General features: G+C 39.4%; 2 protein-coding genes across 4 annotated transcripts; both read left to right on the forward strand.

The window, feature by feature from the left end:
- The first annotated feature begins 1,575 nt into the window (after window positions 1–1,575).
- Window positions 1,576–13,444, forward strand: LOC145770409 (uncharacterized). Of its 3 annotated transcripts, XR_014289150.1 has the most exons (7): window positions 1,576–1,618; window positions 8,748–10,617; window positions 10,890–11,062; window positions 11,569–11,739; window positions 11,895–12,047; window positions 12,206–12,856; window positions 13,320–13,444. XR_014289150.1 is itself a non-coding variant. In XM_082582049.1 (6 exons), exons 3-6 carry the CDS (start codon window positions 11,023–11,025, stop codon window positions 12,580–12,582), a joined length of 741 nt encoding a protein of 246 aa, XP_082438175.1. In that variant the 5' UTR covers window positions 1,576–1,618; window positions 8,748–10,617; window positions 10,890–11,022; the 3' UTR covers window positions 12,583–13,440. The 3 variants fall into 3 exon arrangements, 2 of the variants coding, with proteins under 2 accessions (XP_082438175.1, XP_082438176.1); XM_082582049.1 differs by having other exon boundaries at window positions 12,206–13,440; XM_082582050.1 differs by lacking the exons at window positions 11,569–11,739; window positions 12,206–12,856; window positions 13,320–13,444 and having other exon boundaries at window positions 11,895–12,005.
- A 538-nt stretch (window positions 13,445–13,982) lies between these two features.
- On the forward strand, window positions 13,983–14,515 carry LOC145770997 (uncharacterized). The gene is made up of 2 exons (XM_082582738.1): window positions 13,983–14,262; window positions 14,388–14,515. Exons 1-2 carry the CDS (start codon window positions 13,983–13,985, stop codon window positions 14,504–14,506), a joined length of 399 nt encoding a protein of 132 aa, XP_082438864.1. The 3' UTR covers window positions 14,507–14,515.
- Window positions 14,516–20,795: the final 6,280 nt, after the last annotated feature.

Genomic DNA, 20,795 nt, shown 5'->3' on the forward strand with positions numbered 1-20,795 from the left:
CAATGAATTCCATTAAATATCGAAACTTACTCCAATAACTGTGGAATTAAAACAGTCAAAGTATTTAATGACCTCACAATTGCTTCTAATCAATATCTTTCAATATTTCAACATGAGAAAATGTTCGGTATTGTTGAAGTTAAAAATCGCATTTCCGCCTTTTTCCTGTTTAGGAATCCAAGATCGTATTTCCGCGTTTTCTACATCGGTAATAAAGCGCTACTTCTGCGGACAATACGCCATTTCACACCCGGCTTATTTCCGCGTTTCCGCCTTTTAGTGTTGTCCGTTAATGCAGGGCTTCTCAAACTATGGGGTCGCGTAACGAAATTTTAGGATTGTACGGGTAATGAAATAGTTAAATTTAGCGAAGTGGCTATTCTTACAACATATTGTAAAACTAGCCTCTGAAGCTATTCTTACAAGCACCACTCAAGCAAGACGTTGTTTACTCGAGCAAGACCTTAATGCGCTCAGGCGTTTCATCCGACGACGCTCATACGTAATTTCGCGTGCATGCGTATTGGCTTGTGCTGCACACTTGATCGCAGAGTGGACCGCGGTAGTTGCTGATTTTGCTGATCGAAACTACACGTCAATGAATCCATCGTCATCATGATTATGAAGGGAGCATTATATTACAGTTTTGAGACATTTTCTTCGGCTATTAAGCAATGGGAAAAAGAAAACTTTGTCAATGTTTATGTGAGAAATTCCATAACAATTGAACGCGCAAAACGACGTCTAGCACTTACATCCACAACAACCTGGAATGAGCAGTTGAAGTATCGTACAATACAGTATGCTTGTGTGCATGGAGGAAGAACACCCAAATCATGTAGTCAAGGAAAAAGACCAAATCAAAGGTAAGTAATGATGGTTTTGTCCTTGGTGCCCATAGGTTGAGCTACCGGTACTCATGTAGCCTATATGCATAAGTTTTGCTAATAGATTGAGTTTTGCATAAGTGCAAATTGCCTACATTCCTTATGAATGCTGAGAACTTAGCAAAATGCATATATTCTGCTGAACCATTCCCGCATGCTGTCTATTGTAATTTCCACTGAATTGTCATGCCCAGAATTATTCCTAAGTTGCATTGAATTACCGTACCCATTAGTTTTGTCAATTTCCCCATAAGTTACGTCGAATTGCTCATCAGCACAATTTGTCGAATTACCCGTAAGTCTCATGGAATTATCCATAAAGACATGTCTTATGGGTCTTCAACGCAGCTTTTTGGCAATTTGACGTGACTTGTGGGTAAATCGACTAGATTTATGAGAATGCTCGGCTGAACTTGTGGTAATTCAACGTGACTTTATGGGTAATCCAGCCGGACTTATGGGTAATTCAGGTGGGCTTATAGGTAATTGGATGCAACTTATGGGCAATTCGACATGACTTGCAGGTAGGCTACTTCAACGTGAGTTATGGCTAATTCAAGTGTACTTATGGGTGATTCAACACGGCCTATGTCACCTCATCTTTGTTGTTTTTCAGTACTTTTATCAAAGGTTGTCCATTTGGAATCAAAGTAAATGCAACGTCAGATGGAAAAGCGCTATGCATCACTGAGATTAGTAATGTCAATGATCATAATCATGATTTCAATGAAGTAAGTGGAAATAACCCTTTGTAGTAGTCATAGCCTTTGAGCTATGGTCACACTAGCTCTGTATATGATGAGGCTTTCATCAGAAATTATGTGAAGGATAAAAAAAAGAGCAATAACATTAGGGGGGGGGGGGTTAATCGGCTTTTTTTTCAAATTCAATTTTAACCCAGGTTTTAGGATACAACAGTACATTCTAAGAACTCTAGTAAAAAAAATTTGAAATTTCCGTCCAAAACCCCCCTCTGTCCAAAAAATTACTTTTCGTGTACAATTGCATTTTGATTATGACACTTGAAGTCAGGGTTGAGAAAAACCCGGGTTTTTTTAAAAAAACCCGGGTTTTTTTGGGTTTTATTGGGTTTTTTTAAAAAAGACGCAAAAAAAGGTAGATTCATGCTTATTTCACCTCAAAACTACTTTTTACGAATGAAGTGCCTTTCACGCACAGTACATGCTTGCATAACTCAATAAAATAATGCACTAGGGTTGTTGTTGCTTGAATGTTGCATCATCCATTAATTTCAAGATCAAGTTGGATGTTGCATCATCCACTGATTTCTATACCAAGTTGATGCTACCGTGGTAGAAATCACATTATTGCATCATTTGCTTTAGATTTGAAGGCAAGGAGCATTTATGCCATCATGTTTAAATATTTTTTATCATTTATATAAATATATTATGTATATAGCAATGGATGAGCAATTGAGTGATTGCGTGGCCAATGGCCATTTAGGCAAATGCTCTGAAACAGCCATGCGTTAGAATCCAGAATCTGTAATTGGTAAATAGCCTCCTAAATTGCATTTCACATCATATATACAGACTACAGTAGAGTAGTACTTTCACCAGTTTAACTATAAGGCCTTCTTGCATAAATAAGCTTTAGTGTAGTATACACAAAGTGGCATTACTTGATTTTGTATACTGTATATGCAATATCCACTGCGTTTTCAGTTTATTCTTGGAAATTTACTTCACAATCACATCCTTAAGTCCTAATTTAAAGTTTGTTTTAAGTTCCTTGCAGTGTTTTTGTTCATTTTTTTTAATTTTCTAATAAAAACTGGACAAATATGATGCTCTGGGTTTTTTTATGGGTTTTTTTGTTTTTTTTTAAGTGGGTTTTTTAAAAAAAAACCACCCGGGTTTTTTTGGGTCGGGTAAAATACCGACAACCCTGCTTGAAGTTCAAATATTGTTTGCTACTGTACTAAAACACGTTAAAAATGTTGCAAGACAGATTTTCTGATCTTGACTTCATCGTAAGACACGGTAAAGTGGTCATTTCACTTTGCGCGCATTACTACGCACATGCTGAATATGACCAGTTTGTGCGAAACTGGTCATATTCAAGCCGCTGATTCACCAAACCTGGTGATCTTGCCCATCTCTGTGGGTTGGACACCTGTCAAATGATATGTCGTTTTCTTGATTATGTGCATATAAATTATTTTTCAGAATGCATTTAATTTGATGCCTAAACAACGAAGATTAAATGAAACAGAAAGCAGTGTGATTGGAGAAATGCTTGCCACCAAAGCAAATAAAAAGTTGGTACAAAAGCACATTGCAGCTTCTACAGGAAAAACAGTTATTCTTAAAAGATCTGCATAATATTGCCGCAAAACAGAGACCTTTGTATGAAAACACCTATGATGAACATATTAATGAAATGAAGAAAGAAAAAGGTTAGTCGACAGACAAAACTTTTTTGTCTGTTATACAAGATATGTTCATGCTAAATAGTAGAGATGACTTTCCATGTGCAGTATGATAAGTAGTGATAGAATGAGCTCCGGTTCCGGTCAAATTCTGGCTCCGTGCTGGAGGTGATGTGACTCCGGCCTAGAGCCGGAGGTGTGTGTGCAAGCTGTGGTCAGGGTCATGACCTTGGATAAATCTATTTTTTTTGCATCATTGTAGTACTGCAGCAATGCAAGAATAGGCTACCAGGTTGCCTGTAACATTGGTCAACACCGTAGGCGTATTTGCAATCTATAGGTTGCTGCTGCAGATTGATTGTCACATGATATTGTGTGTGAGCATTCTTCTTGAACCATTTCAGATATAATGTCAATTAAGCAATTCGCGATTGACCTCTCGCTGTAATGGTTTAGACTGCAGATGAATTATTTCGATGACGTGGGTTCAATTCCCACCATTGCTAGTTCAATTTAAAGTGTTGACCGCCTGGTTTACCGGTCAATAGACTTCGTCTACTGCAGCGAACTGCGGATTACCAGTACGCACATCATAGTAGGCTACACAAGAAAAATATCTAATTTTCAGACGTTTTTCTATTCAGAAAACGTTTGTCTAGTACAGGGGTCGGCAACCTACGGCCCGCGGGCCAGGTCCGGCCCGCCAGGCGCTTCGTTCCGGCCCGCGAGCAGTTCCAAGCAAAAGCACGCAATTTGGCCCGCGACGATAAATAAGTTGTTTTTCGCATGCTAAAATCATAGTGCAACAAATCCACGGATACTACCTCGTAAAAGAAATTGTAACGTTCTTGCAACAAAAGAACATGAACACAAGTTATTTTGATGACCCCGAATGGGTTACTGACTTGGCCTTTTTGGTGGATTTAACAACCCATTTGAACGATTTGAATTTAAAATTACAAGGTTGCGGACACCTGATAAGTTCTCTTTATGATTCTATTGCTGCATTTGAATGTAAGCTGCGACTTTGGGAACACCAACTTCGTAATTCTAAAATTGCACATTTTTCCAATCTTGGTAACAACAGTCCGTCAAGTACGTTGAAATATGTGGAGGTTATTGTTGACATCAAACAGCAGTTTGCTTCCCGGTTCCAGGACATGCGAAGGCACAAACACGAATTTACGTTACTGGCAACACCTTTTGATGTGGATCCAGCCGATGCGGACAATAGCGTGCAGATGGAACTCATTGAACTTCAGAATAATACAACGTTAAAGTCGAAGTTTCACGTTACTTCTCCGGAAGTGTTTTACAAAGAACATGTATCTGCAGCCCTATTTCCAAAATTACGAGATAATGCGAAAAAAATTGCATCCATGTTTGGGAACACTTATCTTTGTGAATTATTTTCCAAGATTAACTTTGCAAAAAATAAACTTCGATCACGTTTATCTGATGAACATGTTAGTGATGTTTTACAAATTTCTTGTTCCAATATCAAAACTGACTTTGGCAATTTGGCAAAAAAATGCAAACAACATCAACATTCACATTAAATTGTTACACACATTTGTTCTTTTAATAATCGGTTTCAAAGTAATAAATTCCTTTTATCATATCAATGAACATATTATATAAGCATGAATAGGAGTGTAAAACGCCGTGCAATTTAAGGGTAAGATATTCGCTAGGGTGGTTCAAAAAAAATCAATTTTTGAAAATGATATGGGCTACCCTGCCAAAAGTTTCCATTTCCAGAAAAAATAACTTGTGTAAAATATTTTTGGAAAATATTAATGTTTAGGGGTGCCCCAAGCCTCCTAAAGTTTTGGCAATTTTGTCATAAAAGCCTAAACTTAAAATGGCTGTGTTTCGAAAACGGTTCATGCTAACATACAAGTGTTTGGGTTCATTTTAATCAGCAAAGTGAGCTTTATGATTTGGCAAAGAGTAATAGTACTATAAAGTGAATTTTCAAATTTCCGATTTTCATGTTAAATTTTGTTATGTGTTCTAAAGTTGTGTTATTGCTGTACAATAGTAAGCATATAAGTCTATTGGTTATTACCAAAGTCCACACAAGGTCTTAGGTCATATTGGGTCCCTCCACTATGACAAAATGGGTGTTAGCTGTTTAAAACAAGGATTTTATGGCGACCAACCACTCACTGTTGCCCAATTAAGGTGTTCTTTGATGCTTGAGGAAAGCGTTTGCGATGCTGATACACAAGCTGCAAAAGGAACTGCAACTGGTCTTCACCTTTGGTCAAATTTCCAGAAAATGTTTTTACAAGGGCAACATTTCTTTCAGCATAGTCATTAGTGACAATCAGTCATCTAAAGAAATCTTTGGTCATCTGATAATCACTGTTTCCATCCCATTCTGCAACTGGAAGGTGGAGAAAGGCATATGGGATTTTCAGTTTCTTGAACAGCAGTTGTGTGTTGGTTGTAGCGAATGTTGCCGATGTTTTGGTGTGTATGTTATCAAACAACACAGTAGCTCTTTTTTCTGGAATTCCTCGGTTTCCTCAGCGACCATTATTATCTAAAGGAGACAGACCCACCAACTCTTCAGAAAGGGGCCTCAAATGGCGAGCCATTTTTCTGTTGCGACTTTGGAGACTGACTCATTGATGGTTGCAATGTATACTCCTTCAAGCTTTTCAGAAACACAGATTGGGAGCCTTCACAGCCAATGGAGCAGTAATCAATGCTTTAACATAAATACAAGAAAATAAAACACACAGTTCATGAAGTCCTCTCTGTTCATGCAAAGTCAAATGAAATTGACCGCGAAACATCCACACTTTGAATGTGTAGATGACTTAAGCCATCCACCATCCATCTTTCATGATGACAGCATCAGGATATCAAAACCTAGTTACATAAGGTAATGGGGCAACAAGAAACGATAACGTCAATTCCATGACCTCTCAATAATCATCTCGATATTGTCTTTCTGTGGTCAATTTTACAGTGGTTAACTCGATCATCTCTTCTCTAATACCTTTATATTATCTGCTGCATCATCCGTCAATGCATCTTTAAAATTATTTTGATCTATAAACTCCCAGGAATCTTTAAACCTTTTGAAAAGCAGGATGTCCGAGGCAGAAGATGATGGCATAATTTTATTAAAGACTGCGCCTGCAATCAGTTCTAAAACATGATGGTGACACACCAAACATAGCAGGTCTCTTCCAAGTAGCTGCTCATGAAGGACACAAGCTTCATTAATGCAACCAGTGTTTATGCTAGTGGTATCAAAACACACATGGCTTCAACGTTTTCTTCAATATGCCAATCTTTAAAGGCATCAAATACTGCATGAGCTTGAGCCTCACCTGTGCCAGATGGAAGCTTTGGTACTGACAACAGCTGTGTATCCCCTTGAAAGGTCACAAGGAAGAAAAGGCGATCGACGTGATTGTGTCCAGTTAAATCTGGGAGAAGTTTTCCATCCCAGTGAACCATTAAAGGAGCTTTCGGAGACAAGTTTTTCATGATTTCTGTTGTAAACTGTTTTCGATGCTGACGTCTGCTGCGCCTGATGCTTGAAGTACTGAAGGTTAGGTCTTTAATGCTATGTCCCAGACTTTTGGCAGTTTCACTAACGATGTACATTGCTGCTCGATTGGAGACATTAGCTCTGTATAGGCTTGCAAGTAAAGTAGGAGATAAAACCTTTTCTCTACCCTTCTGGAATAAAATGAAAACAGCAGATTACCCAGCTTATTCCTCACTCTCTGAGACAAATTCTTCAGTTGCTGATCTGCTGCTATCTTCCAGAATAGCCATTGTGGCTGATGTATCGTCGTTGCTTGTGTTGTTTTTCTACAGCATTTCGATGCCTTTTTTTCTTTTGTAATAGACTCCTATCGAGCTTGCCTAAACATCCTCTGCGACATCCTCAGCCAATCATCAAACATCGAATGGCAAAAGCAATAATGGTCGCTCAGGAAACCGAGGACTCCAGAAAAAAGAGCTACTGTGTTGTTGGATAACATACACACCAAAATCTTGGCAACATTCGCTGCAGCCAACACACAACTGCTGTTCAAGAAACTGAAAATCCCATATGCCTTGCTCCACCTTCCAGTTGCAGAATGGGATGGAAACAGTGATTACCAAATGGCCAAAGATTTCTTTAGATGACTGATTGTCACTAATGACTATGCTGAAAGAAATGTTGCCCTTGTAAAAACATTTTCTGGACATTTGACCAAAGGTGAAGACCAGTTGCAGCTTGTGTCTCAGCATCGCAAACGCTTTCCTCAAGCATCAAAGAACACCTTAATTGGGCAACAGTGAGTGGTTGGTCGCCATAAAATCCTTGTTTTAAACAGCTAACACCCATTTTGTCATAGTGGAGGGACCCAATATGACCTAAGACCTTGTGTGGACTTTGGTAATAACCAATAGACTTATAGGCTTACTATTGCACAGCAATGATACAACTTTAGAACACATAACAAAATTTAACATGAAAATCGGAAATTTGAAAATTCATTTTATAGTACTATTACTCTTTGCCAAATCACAGAGCTCACTTTGCTGATCAAAATGAACCCAAACACTTGTATGTTAGCATGAACCGTTTTCGAAACACAGCCATTTTAAGTTTAGGCTTTTATGACGAAATCGCCAAAACTTTTGGGGGCTTGGGGCACCCCTAAACATTAATATTTTTCAAAAATATTTTACACAAGTTATTTTTTCTGGAAATGGAAACTTTTGGCAGGGTAGCCCATATCATTTTCAAAAATTGATTTTTTTTGAACCACACTAATATTCGCGTTTCGGAAAAGCTGTCCCGCAGTTACGGCCCGCCAGTATATTTTATTTTATCAAATTGGCCCGCGGCTTAAAAAGGTTGCCGACCCCTGGTCTAGTATAACCAACACAGAACCCTACAACGTGTGGAAAATTTGCAACATTGAGCTATAAAGGGTCAATTGAGAGTATTTTTTGCTTCATTTTCTTCACAAGAATTCATTCTACTTTCCCAACCTCATGCTCCAAAAATTTTTGTTGCAACATAAGACGCTATGGGGATTGTAAGATTGAAAGCGGGATCAAGGAATTCAATCAAAGGTCTTCAATATCTTGAAACAATTCTACATTGAGTGGATAGAAATAGAAAACATTGCTAAATTTGAAATCTACGTAAAAGTTTACTCCTAATGGATCCTTTTAACGGACCCTAAGCATTGCCATGTGGCATCTTTTAGAGAATTGGGTGAGAGTGGTATACAACCGCTCAGTTGGAACATTGATTATATGATGTAAATATTACCAAAGGCATAAACATCCTTCCTCTGGCCAATAATTAGAATAACAGAAAACAAATTTCACTAAAAGTTGATGTTTTTGCTTTTAAATCTGATGTAGTCTGGCCCAGGATTGCCAAGATTCTTGCTTTGTAGGGTATACTAATCCTCAGTTTATTTTCATTTTAGGTGCCGCAGTAGATGTGTTTGCAGATGATGACAAACAATTGCAGGCGATATACTTTCAAACGAAAGACATGCGGGAAACCTTTGCGGCATATCCCGAAATGCTGCTGATTGATGCAACCTACAAACTTAATGACTTGAGAATGCCATACAAATGAAACCAATTCTTTGTAATAAAAATATCTCTTTCAAAACAAGATCTAGAGTTTTAAAATGCTATATTTATCCTGTTTTTCATTACAACTCTGAAACCTGGAATATTTCAACAAAAATGGCAGAAAAGATTAATGCTTTTGAAATGTGGTGTTTCCGTAGAATGCAACGCATTTCATGGCTGGCAAAGAAAACAAATAAAGAAATTCTACACCAAGTGAACCAAACCAGAACTCTGTTAAAAAGTATGAAAACCAGACAATATAAATTTCTCGGCCATGTAATAAGAAAGCAAAAACTGGAGCATCTCTCTTTAACTGGTAAAATTTTTGGAAAGCGGGCACCTGGCAGACAAAGACAAACACATCTGGAACAATTTAACGACAAGACAGAAACAATTATCCATGCAACATATAATAGGAACATTTGGTCTAACTATTCATCTGAGGCCGTCGATGCCTGGTTCAGGCAAGGCAATTGAAGAAGAAGATTATATGTTATGCTGAATGTTGATGGCTTAGGTCAGAGTGAAATTGTGTGTCTGTGGTTTGTAGCCACTGAAAACAAACTGACTATCAGCAAGCTGTTAACTCAGTTTAAACTCCACAATCCAGCTTGGGATAAAGTGGAGGTTGTAATGGCTGACAAATACATGACAGAGCGGGATGCCGTGATGAAAATGCTACCTACTGCAGAAATTTTAATTTGCTATTTTCATACCCTTCGCTCTTTTCGTAGAGAAGTTTCCATGGAAAAATTAGGCATTTCTTCAGCCCAAAGGCAGGTATGACTTGAAATTTTAGGAAAACTGGCAAATGCCAAAAATGAGTCAGCTTATAAGTTAATGTATAACCAATTCGTTGAAACAGTCCCAATTGCTGTCACAACATATTATAACGATAACTGGCATGCTATTCGACATCAATGGGTGGATGGACTGACCAACTTGAAAGCTATTTTTTTGAACAGAACTAATAATCGACTGGAATCCATCAATGGAAAGTTGAAAAGTGTCATAACAAGATACTCAGGAATGACCATGTTTTTTAAAGATCTGATGGCATGTATCCAATCTCTTTCCACCGAATGTGACCACAGAGCGTCAAATGCTTTCCTTAAGGTTCCAATGGATGCGATTTCAAGTGTGGCGGAGAGACAATACCAACAGCTACTGGCACCATTTGCATATATTCAATTATTCATGTGCAACAACAATTCAAGTTAGCGGAAAAGGTTGTCATGTCAGAGATTTTGAATGATTCTGCCATAGTAAAATCTCGTGTCCATGGGGAATTGGCAGTCACAACAACAGCATGTCCTTGTGGATTCACATCATCAATGCTACTACCTTGTAGGCATGTCTTGGCAGTTAGAAGGCAGCTCCATATGTCAGAGTACAATCCCAATCTTTGTTCAGAACGGTGGACAATGCAATATTTTCTTAAATCCCATCGCCTGACTAGAAACTCACTGGACAACGGTCCTGCATCCACATTACCAGCTGTTGAGATTCTTAACAAGCCTCAAAGAAGATGTGTTTTATCAGAACAGCAAAAGTATCGCCGGGTTCAAGATATTTCCCAGAAGATTGCGTTAATGATATCTGAACAAGGAATGGATGAATTCCAATACAACCTGGATAATTTACGACAAATTGCAGAGTTCTTGCAGGAAGGAAAGAAATTCCAAGTTGTGAACTTTTTGGGTCAAACTCAGAAAGGTAGGCCTATAATTATATGCTAGCACTATTTACTAAATCAGAAAAACTAGACTACTTTTTCAAATATCTGAAGAGATATGGGTTAGTTACTGCAACTTGCGTCGTGATTTTGCACTTTTGCAGTCAATTCTTTTTTGAGCAATGATTTTTATGGCGTTGAGCTATCCAATAGGTGGGCTAATATGTACTGCATGCGCACTAATTTACGATTATACAAGGTTGCAGATGCTCAGTAATTCTGCTTTTGTGAACAACTGCATGATCCTTTTCAGGCACTGATACTGGAAGTGCTGCTGCAACATCTTCCAGCAATGATCCTGGAATTTTGCATTTCCTACGGTCTCAAACAGTACTTTACAGCACACACCCGGTGACGTCTTGTCGACCGTTGATACCAGTGCGATTATGATGCAGACTCCGTCCAGTTCTGTTCAGTCTTTTACAAGTATGTGCTGTTTCTGAAAGCTTCATTTCTGATTAGTTGTCTTTTTTTTCTTGCATTGCATGCTGCGCTTACACTACGTTTCATGTTTCTTAAGATTATAGCACGGTCTGCATTATTTGATAACTAATGAGTTTATTGACAGGTGATGCAGCATTCTGCAAATAATCATCGAGAAACACCTAGCAGATTTTGATAGATACTGGATTGGTTGGCATTCGGTAACCACGCCAGAAGCATGTTTTGGCTGCAACAAAATCTTGTTTTCAAAAGGTTAATGTAGATTTGTTGACACCTCAAGTGCTCGCTTCGAACTCAAAATACGGTATACCACAATATCTACTGCCAGTGCACGTATTTACGATTATACGACATTATGTTCCGCCCAGGACCGTAACCTCGTCAGTTTGGCCCCCATTGCAACAGTGCAACACATCCAATAATTGTCCAGTAAAGACTCGTGCAACGCTTCTATTGTTTCTTCATTGCTCAGAGGTAATCCTTTTCAGGCACTGATACTGGAAGTGCTGCTGCAACATCTTCCAGCAATGATCCTGGAATTGCACTTCCTACAGTCTCAAGTAGTAGTTCACAGCACACACCCGGTGACGTCTTGTCGACCGTTGATACCAGTGCGATTATGATGCAGACACCGTCCAGTTCTATTCAGTCTTTTACAAGTATGTGCTGTTTCTGAAACATTCATTTCTGATTAGTTGTTTTTTTCTTGCATTGCATAATGCACTATGTTTATTAATTTTTTAATAAAAACGTTGAAATAGTGATGTTTTCTACGTTGTAGCCTATATTCGATTCTCGTTGTGTTTATTAACAGATGATGCAGGATCAATTAAATTTCCACCGAAGATGATGAAACGTGGCAGGCCAAAAGGAGCTGGATTGACAGTCATTGGGTTACCACGCAAGAGACAAAAAAAGAGCGGACCAATTCCATTCAGACTGAAGTCGTCTTTTCAGAAAGAAGCAGGTTTGTTGCATTTATGTTTGTGTGACTTCATTTTTGTTATAGCCTACGTTAGTTTAAAAAACTACAGTTTGACTTCAGTGGGCCTGCCTAGCCGATAGGCTACGTCAAAGCGTACGTAGGCTACATCAAACAAAGTCACCTATGGTCATATTTTTCAGCAATACTCAGTTGGTTTGTCGATTCTGAGGTAATAGAAGAGGTCTTGCGTCCATTCAGCGATCGACTGATCGAAGAAAATGAAATTGAAACATTGCCCGAAAGAATTCCAATGAAGTGTTTAGATGAAAACATTGCCATTGCTTCTGTGCGAAGACATTTTTCTTTTGACGGTTGGAAGTTGATGGAGAACCTACTGACCACTTTGCGAAATAAAGGCCGCTGGTTGTGCACCTCCTGTTTTTTAGATCTTGATGCAGGCGACAGCATCATGTGCGACTCGTGTCTGGATTGGCACCATCTGAGATGTCTTGGTAGAACAATGCCGCCAAAAACGAAGTCTTGGTTCTGCAGGAAATGCAACCTTATGGAGAAGTGACATTGAATGTTCAGGTGATACTGCAATCTCGGTTTGTCAATCAAACCAAGGATATGTAAACCGTGACCTACGAAAAGACTTATTGGCCTTGACGCGTTATGCTTGAAACTTGTAACATTTGATAAAAATCGTTTCTTCAATGGTCCTCACATAAAACGCTAACGATGTGTTCTTGAATGACTAATGAGTCCAATCCTGGCATTAAAAGTTCTGATTCATTTAGGACATTTAACATTCTTTGGGAGAGCTGGCTGAAAGTCATGGACTAGTACAGGTTTGTAATGTAGTTGCTGCAATATACTACGGTCCAACAAGACCTTCAACAGTTCACCGATATTCAACTATTTTACTGTTTCCAACTTCACACAATTAGTATATGTTGAACTCTTTCATAGCAAATGGTGGTACAGAACTTGAAAATAGCAAGTAAAAGGTAGCTCGAAGATGCAGTTTGTTTTTTTTTGACTGACTCATCAGGAGCTGTCATCAGAATAAAACAAACCTAAATGTGGTGAAATAGTCTATTTATAGTGGAAGGAAAGAAGAAAAACTGGAGCTTCAAACTATCAGCTACCTTATACTCGCTAAATCCAGATTTGTTGCATGTGTGTAGTATTTACATTTCTTCACTGTAATCTTAGGCTATGGCATAAATGCTTTGATTTCTTATGGCAAAAAATGGGTGATGAAGATCCATAAGTTTATAACAATAAAAAATCAATTGTTTATTGTTGAAGTGGTTGGCTTCAGTTGAAGATGCCATGAGATCCATTGAAGAGTACGAAGCAAAAGCAGGAACGAAACTTGTTGTTCAGAAACGAGCATACGGTGCCATGTTAATGTTGATTTTTAACATCCTGTCATTGTAATTCACTAGTGTAATAAGTGTTGATATTCATACTACAATAATAAGCCTTTTCTTTGTTGACAAAGATTCTGAAAAGGTTTCTGCAAAGCACAGTGTTTTCACCAAAGTGGAGGTTAGGCATCATAAAAGAGGAAACGGTTTACTAACTGCAAAAACTGCTATAAACATATGTAAATGTGTTCTGTTTCATCAACTTTTCATCTCGTTTCTTAAAGACACGCAGTTTTCAGGTGTAAAAGCTTTGTTGATTCAAAGTGACCTAGCCTACTTCACTGACCTCTTTTGTATTTTTTCCATCTAGTTTGCCAAATCCATACGCCTATGTGGTGTTATTGATTGGACCAAGTGACATGTCCAGCGGTAACCAAAGGCAGGGTTTGGGTCACAACCAATGTTTGTTTTGAGACAATTTATTTTTTACCATATTCACGTAGTAGGCTTGGTGGTTTTCAATGTTACGTACAGTACCGTATATTATTTCTGTAGGCTACTATCATAAGATGAAAATTTAGTTGATTGTAACTCATCTTAGATGAAGAGAATACGATTGTTGCATCGTTACGGCCAAGGCATTTGCCTCTTGGATGCAACTTACAAGACGTCCAAGTATTCCCTTCCTCTATTTTTTCTTTGCTTCAGAACGAATGTTGGTTACCAGGTTGTTGCTACGTTTATTATCCAAAATGAACAAGCTTCGGACATAGCAGAAGCACTTTCTGTTGTAAAAGGGTGGTCAGAAAACTGGAACCCTTCGTTTTTCATGACCGATAAATGTGAGGCGGAAATCAAGGCCATCGAAAGCGTTTTTTCAAGTTAGTGAATTGCATTAACATTTTCGTTGCTTGTGTGCTGTCTCCATTGCTCATGCATTTGTGTCGTCACTGTTAAGTTGCTACTGTACTTTACCACTCAGTGCCCACGACTTCTTGTTCCGCAGATTGCTACGTGTTACTCTGTGCCTTTCATCGCGAACAAGCCTGGGAAAGGTGGATGAGGAAAAGTGACAATGGCGTTCGCGATGATAAAGCAATTGTGCTGACATACTGGACGCAATGAAGAAAGCAACTACGGTACATAGAACAGACTTGTTTGCAATCAAACCAGGCGACAATGAGCGATTGGCAAACGCGATACCCCCTTATTCAGGGATAATATGCGTGTCTGTGACCGCAGGGGACCTGGAGCCGAGTTGTTTTACACGTTGATAGCACCATGCAGTTGCAAGCAAAGTGGGGCGTGTTGTCACAGCACGATTTCCATGTGATAACCTAAGCGTATAACCACGAGTTTTCAATGGAAGGCATAGTTTTCAGTTCTCTTTCGTACAAGCAGTGAAGGTTAATAAATTTGTCACCACAGCAGAAATTATGAGGAGTACCATTGAATTTTGGGCAAAATCAGGTTTTATAACTAAACTAAAAAATGGTCTGGCAAACTAAGGTATGATTATAACTGATCAGAAAAGGTACCATTTGTTAGCTTTAAGCCTGTTCTTTTCATCATACCGAACAGATAAGACATGCAAGTAGAGATGTACACATGGTTGTTGAAACCACGTGATTTCATACCACGGGGCGTGTTGTCACAGCTGTGACTACACGCCCCGTGGTGTGCATTTTTAATATTAAGAAACATAAAAAATTATTTATGCTTATACAACGAGGTAATACGCGTATTTGTTAAAATACAACACTTTTTTAGGTAATGAAAATTAATATTAGATAATGATACACACATAATTCGATAGTGACACATAAATCTCAAGATGACATTTCTATTGTTTTTGACAATGGGCATAAAATTTTTACCAATATGTTGAAATTAAATTTTTTTGCATTTCGTATATTTTTTTATTCGTTCAGCCTGTATTAAAACCATTTTTTGTTGGTTTCTGTCATATTTTAGTCATAAAGCATGTGCAGAAATTTTGTGACAACACGCCCCATGCTCTGTGACAACACGCCCCGGGGTGGGGCGTGTTGTCACAGCCCATTCACTTGCATTAAACATGCATTTATGTAAAAACGAAATAATCCAGAAAAACTTTAGCTGTAGCAAAAAGGATGAATGTCGAATGATACCTCTCTCAATTGCACTATCTAGCATCTCGATACTATTGGTACAGAACGAGATATATGCTGATTTGTAAAAATTGTGACAACACGCCCCACTTTGCCCTAATAGGCTACTGAGCTCACATTTTGAACAATTCTGTGATCTTCACACCAAGGTTTTTTTCAGTTTCTAACACGACCACAAATCGCAGCGCTTATGCGTGCTTAGTGTTAAGTAACAGCCTTGTGGAAAGTGTTGTGGATTGAATTTGCTAGTTCAAATATATTGATTCCGGTACCCAAAGCCTCAAATGAATTCACGAATATCGCAATTGTTAACAATGGCATATAAATTAGGATGTTAGTGCACACAAAGTAGGGAAAGTATTGCTTGAAAAGTTGATTCCTGGGACAAAAATTGAACACTGTAGGCTATGTCGAGCAGAAACTGGTTTAGTGTTTTAAGGTGGTCAAAAATGTAAGCATGCGTCTATTTGCATCCAACAAATAACGAAACTCTAAACTTCTCAGTTTGGTCGGGAAACAAAAAGGGTTGCGAGGACAAATGGCAGGTTGTTCCCGACAATTTTCACCAAATCAAACGTCATATAAAAACCGTTCAAGTCTACTGAATATTACGTCATGGAAATTCCTAAAACATGAGTCAAAATTGCACCAGCGTTCATAAGAATTGTGTCAAACCTGTTTGGGCCTGTTTAAACAGGAAATATTACATCAGCTTTAAACACCTGTTGGAATGACTTCATAATTGTCTTTCATTATTGCGTCACAGTACTGCATACGTGAATTTGAGATATTGCTATCTATTCTGGTCATTCGTAAAATGATTGTTTGAAAGTTGGCCGCACTTTTAACTGTTGGCTTAGTGCTTGCTAGCTGGACAAAGGTTCCGTCTTTTATCCAAGTAATCTGTTCTGTAGTGACAGTTTTCAGTGGTGTACGCGTTGCACCCCCTCGTTTTCGGTAGCCGTGGGCTAATTTTTACAGAAATACACTTTTTGAAAAGAAGTTCAAGTGTGTGTTTCTTCGGTCATTATATGCAGACGAACGGATCCGGGAACTTTAAGTTACAATTTTCCCACGAAGAAATTATGGTTTACCGCTGTGACCATAAAAAAAATAAAAGACGAAGTTTGTTAGTTGGTAGGCTAAGAAGCATTTAGAAGCAAAGAAATAATAAAAGAAGATCTTATTGGTTGGTAGTCTAAAGAAGGAAAGAAAATTAAAGACATTTCTTCTCGAAAGAAGATTAAAGGCAATCCATCTGTGCTTGAAGATTCAAGTGGAAGAATCCAAGCAAGTTTTGTAGACGTTTGGACTTCACATACTCGTACAGCTACGGTATCGTGCATTTAAATTCTTTTTTGTATTTTTACGGTCTTTGCAGTTAAGTTTTTTATAACTACTGTAATTTGTGTGTTTGTGTAACTTAATTTTTTAATTGTTAAATTTAGCCCTAACATTTAATATGTCTACACTCGGTGGTGACAGGGACTCGACCGCCGTCGACTCGACTGAGTTTAAGCCTGATGATGGTCTTTGCGGTCGGGCAGGCCATTCTGGGGAGGGACCCATTAACGATGAGGCTAAGTCAGTTCGAGAGGCCCGGCATCTTAGACGGGATATTTTGACTCAAATTGGGAAACTTTCTGTGGCCCTAGGTTCTTTGAGTGATAAGCAGGAACTGTTAATTTTTCGATCTAACTTATCTACTTTAGAAGAGGAATTACGGCATTTCCATGCTCTTTTGAGTAAAATTGTTAACTCTGCAATCTTGGCAGAACTTCGTGATAGGGTAGATCCCGAATTTAACTCGTTAAAAAATAACTTCGAACAAAAAGAAAGTGAGTTGTCAGATAGGTTGGATGCTGACATACATCCTGAGGATAGCGCCTCAAATGTAAGCACTAGGATGTCTGAGAGCTCGTCACGGATAGTTGCACAAATTAACCTACAGTTAAGACGAGAGGAGCTCCAGATCCAAGCTGAGGCCGAAGCGAGAGCTGCTGAAGCCGCCGCGAGAGCTGAGGCCGAAGCAAGAGCTGCTGAGGCCATCGCGAGAGCTGAGGCCATACGAGCTGAGGCCGCCGCGAGAGCTGAGGCCATACGAGCTGAGGCCGAAGCGAGAGCTGCTGAGTTCGCACTCAAAGACGCTCAGTTGAGGGCCGAACAACGTAAAGAGGTAGTTTTAGCTGAATATCGTTCTGAGTTGGGCTCCCGGCGTAGTTCTAGGAAGGGCTCTTCTAGGCATTCCAGAAGTGAACATCAATCACAGTTTAATTTACCTAACCTTTTCCAGACGCCTGTTCAATCTGTAAGTGGACCTGTACAATCCACATGTTTTCCAGCTGTTTCAGGAGGTCTCGGGGCCGCGGCTAAGGGTCTTCCGAAGGCTGTAGAGCCAAGGTCTGCAAATTACAACCGAACTCTTCCCCCAGAGCGTACAGGTCACGGGGCCGCCATTAGCAGTAATGCTTTGCCCCCTTCACAGTTTTCAGCGCCGCTAGTTTTTGATCGCCCAGCTACACGTAATTTAGGTGGTTGTGAGAGGCGTATCGCGTCTCCTGATTTTAACGTGTTTGAGGATCGTGATCGGGCTGTGCATGTGACTGAGCCCACTCAGCCCCTTAAGGGATATAGCTTGTCTTCTCCCGCTAAATCGAGTTCTCAACAGCAGGATTGCTTTTTTGAATACCAAAATAGTAGGGCGTTCTTCGATAAGGCGGCCTTGATTGGTTACGATGGTAATAATATGCCATTTGTCTTCTTTAAAAATCGTGTTATGGCCTTGATGGCAGCTTCGCCCTTTAAGGGAACTCGTTTGACTTTGTTGCAAGCAGCTTGTGTTAGAACAGCTGCACAAACGATTGCTAATTTGGTTTCTGACACTCCTGGCTTGTCAAAGGAAGACAGGATAGAAATGTCGTTAGCTCGCTTGTCCCAACGTTTTGGAGTTCGTGGAGGTCTTTTCGCAGAACCAGAAATTAGAAAGTATCGCTATGGTAGCAAATTGACTTCTATCTCTTCCAGTGATTTGAAAGAGTTTAAAGATGAATTGTCGCAGTGTTTGCTTTACGCGAAAGCTTATGGTCAGCGTGATAAATTAGAAGGACGTTTTGTTTTGGATTTGGCTAAGCGACTCCCGTTTGACGCTAAGCAGCGTTATCTTGACTTTTTAGGTGATCAGTATGGTAGCACTGAGGAACCTACCTTTCAGAGTTTGTTTGATTTTGTAGTACGGGAGGAAACGCGCAAGTCGACTGATTTTAGCATTATGCTAATGGGCGATTCTGGTGAGTCGCAGCATTTTAAAAAGTTTGGCAAAGGAAAATTGCCTTCATGTCCGGTTAGGCAGACGTCGGTAAAACCCCATGATAATGTGATTTCAGGGAGTTCGCAGTACTCGACTGCTGTTGGCGCACCGCGCGGCGGTGTGGCCAGACGTAGTGACATACCGGCATGTTTTTGTTGTTCATCACGTGGTCAAGTTGAATATCATTTTTTGTCTAATTGTAAAGAATTTTTGCGCTTGACACCTAAAGGTCGGAGAGATGTCATTGTGAAAGCTGGAAAATGCTTGAACTGTTTGCGCCAGCATATGGTTAAGGACTGTAATCATGCAAACAACTGTCGTCAGTGTGGGCCTAACAACGATAGGAAACACTATTTTCTTCTGCATGATTTTTATGTGACGTCACGTGATTCTCTGGATTCGGTCGGTAAAGATGATGCTGGTGCCAGAGTTCCTGTGCGTAATGTTAAGATTGGAAATGTTAAAGCAGCCTTTAACCGCGTTACTGCTGCTCGTGTTTTGAATCCAATGACTGGCAAATCGAAGTTGGTGTATTGTCAGCATGATCCTGGTTCGCAGTTGACCTTTGTTTCGAGTGACTTGGTGTGCGAACTTGGTCTTAAACCGTATGATAAAGCGTCGTTTAAAATGGATACTCTGGCTGGTCAGAAACCTACTTGTGCTGAACTTGTTAAACTCAACATTCAGTCGTTAGAGACGAATGAACTGTTTTGTGATATAACTTCGGTGGTTAACCCAGCTTGGGCTGACGATGTTAAGACTTTACCACATAAGCAGGATTTAAGTAGTTTCCGTCATTTTCATGACGTGAATATGTTTCATTTGAATGATTGTAGTACTGTAGATGTACTGATTGGAAACGACAACGCTTATTTGATGTGGGCAAAAGAAGAACGTGTTGGTGAAAATCGCAGTGAACCGCATGCTTTACTCACTCCTCTCGGTTGGTTGGCTTGTGGTGGTAAGTCACCCTTAGTTGAAAGCGTTGCTAAAGTGTGCAGAGTGCAGACGTCTTCAGAGTCGGATGTCATCTCTGGCTTTCAGCGTAAAATTGAGTCTCGTGATATGGAAATAGCAGACCTGAATAAAGTCATTCAGGATTTGACTTTGCAAAATGAAACCTGTGAATTGTCTCGCAATGATATTTTGGCTAGAGAACTTGTCGAGCCGAATATTGAGTTGAAAGATGGTCGATTTGAGATACCTGTTCCGTTGAAGGAAGATATTGATCTACCTAACAATTTTGTGTTGGCGTCAGATAGAGCTGCTGCTTTAAGAAAGAAGGCTTTAAAACAACCTGAACTTCGTGATTTCCTTACTGACACCATGAAAGATCTTAAATCTAATGGCTATATTGAGCGTGCTGGTGAAGCAGGAAATGTCAAGGGATTTGAATGGTATTTACCATACTTTGTGACGTCACAATTAAAAAAGCGCATTGTTTACGATGGCAAGTCTGAATTTCGAGGAACTTGTGTTAGTGATGTAATGTTTTCGGGTCCTGACTTGTTAAACCCTCTGGTAGATGTCTTGGCTAGATTTCGGCTTGGTAGATTTGGTCTCATGGCTGATGTGACTAAATGCTTCTTTCAAATAAAGTTACCTGAGTCGCAGAGGGATTTGTTTCGTATATTGTGGTTTGAAGATGATGACCTTGAAAGTGGAAAGATTGTACCATTTCGTTTTTGTGTACACCCTTGGGGAATAAAGAGTAGCCCATATATCGCTTGCTTGGCTATAAAGAAAATGGTCGAGCAGAACCCCAGCGGTGCTGGTGAACTAACTCTCTGCAATATTGCAGATAATATGTACATGGATGATTTTATATTTTCGGCTGATAGCTTAGAGGAAGCTCAGCAAATCACTCATGAATCAATTGCTTTGTTTGATAGCCGTGGGTTTAAACTTGTTAAGTGGAGTGCTAACAAGGAGGCTATGATTGTCTTGTCAAATTTGG

This window comes from Aplidium turbinatum, chromosome 5 (assembly GCF_918807975.1).
Source record: "Aplidium turbinatum chromosome 5, kaAplTurb1.1, whole genome shotgun sequence".
Lineage (NCBI taxonomy): Eukaryota > Metazoa > Chordata > Ascidiacea > Aplousobranchia > Polyclinidae > Aplidium > Aplidium turbinatum.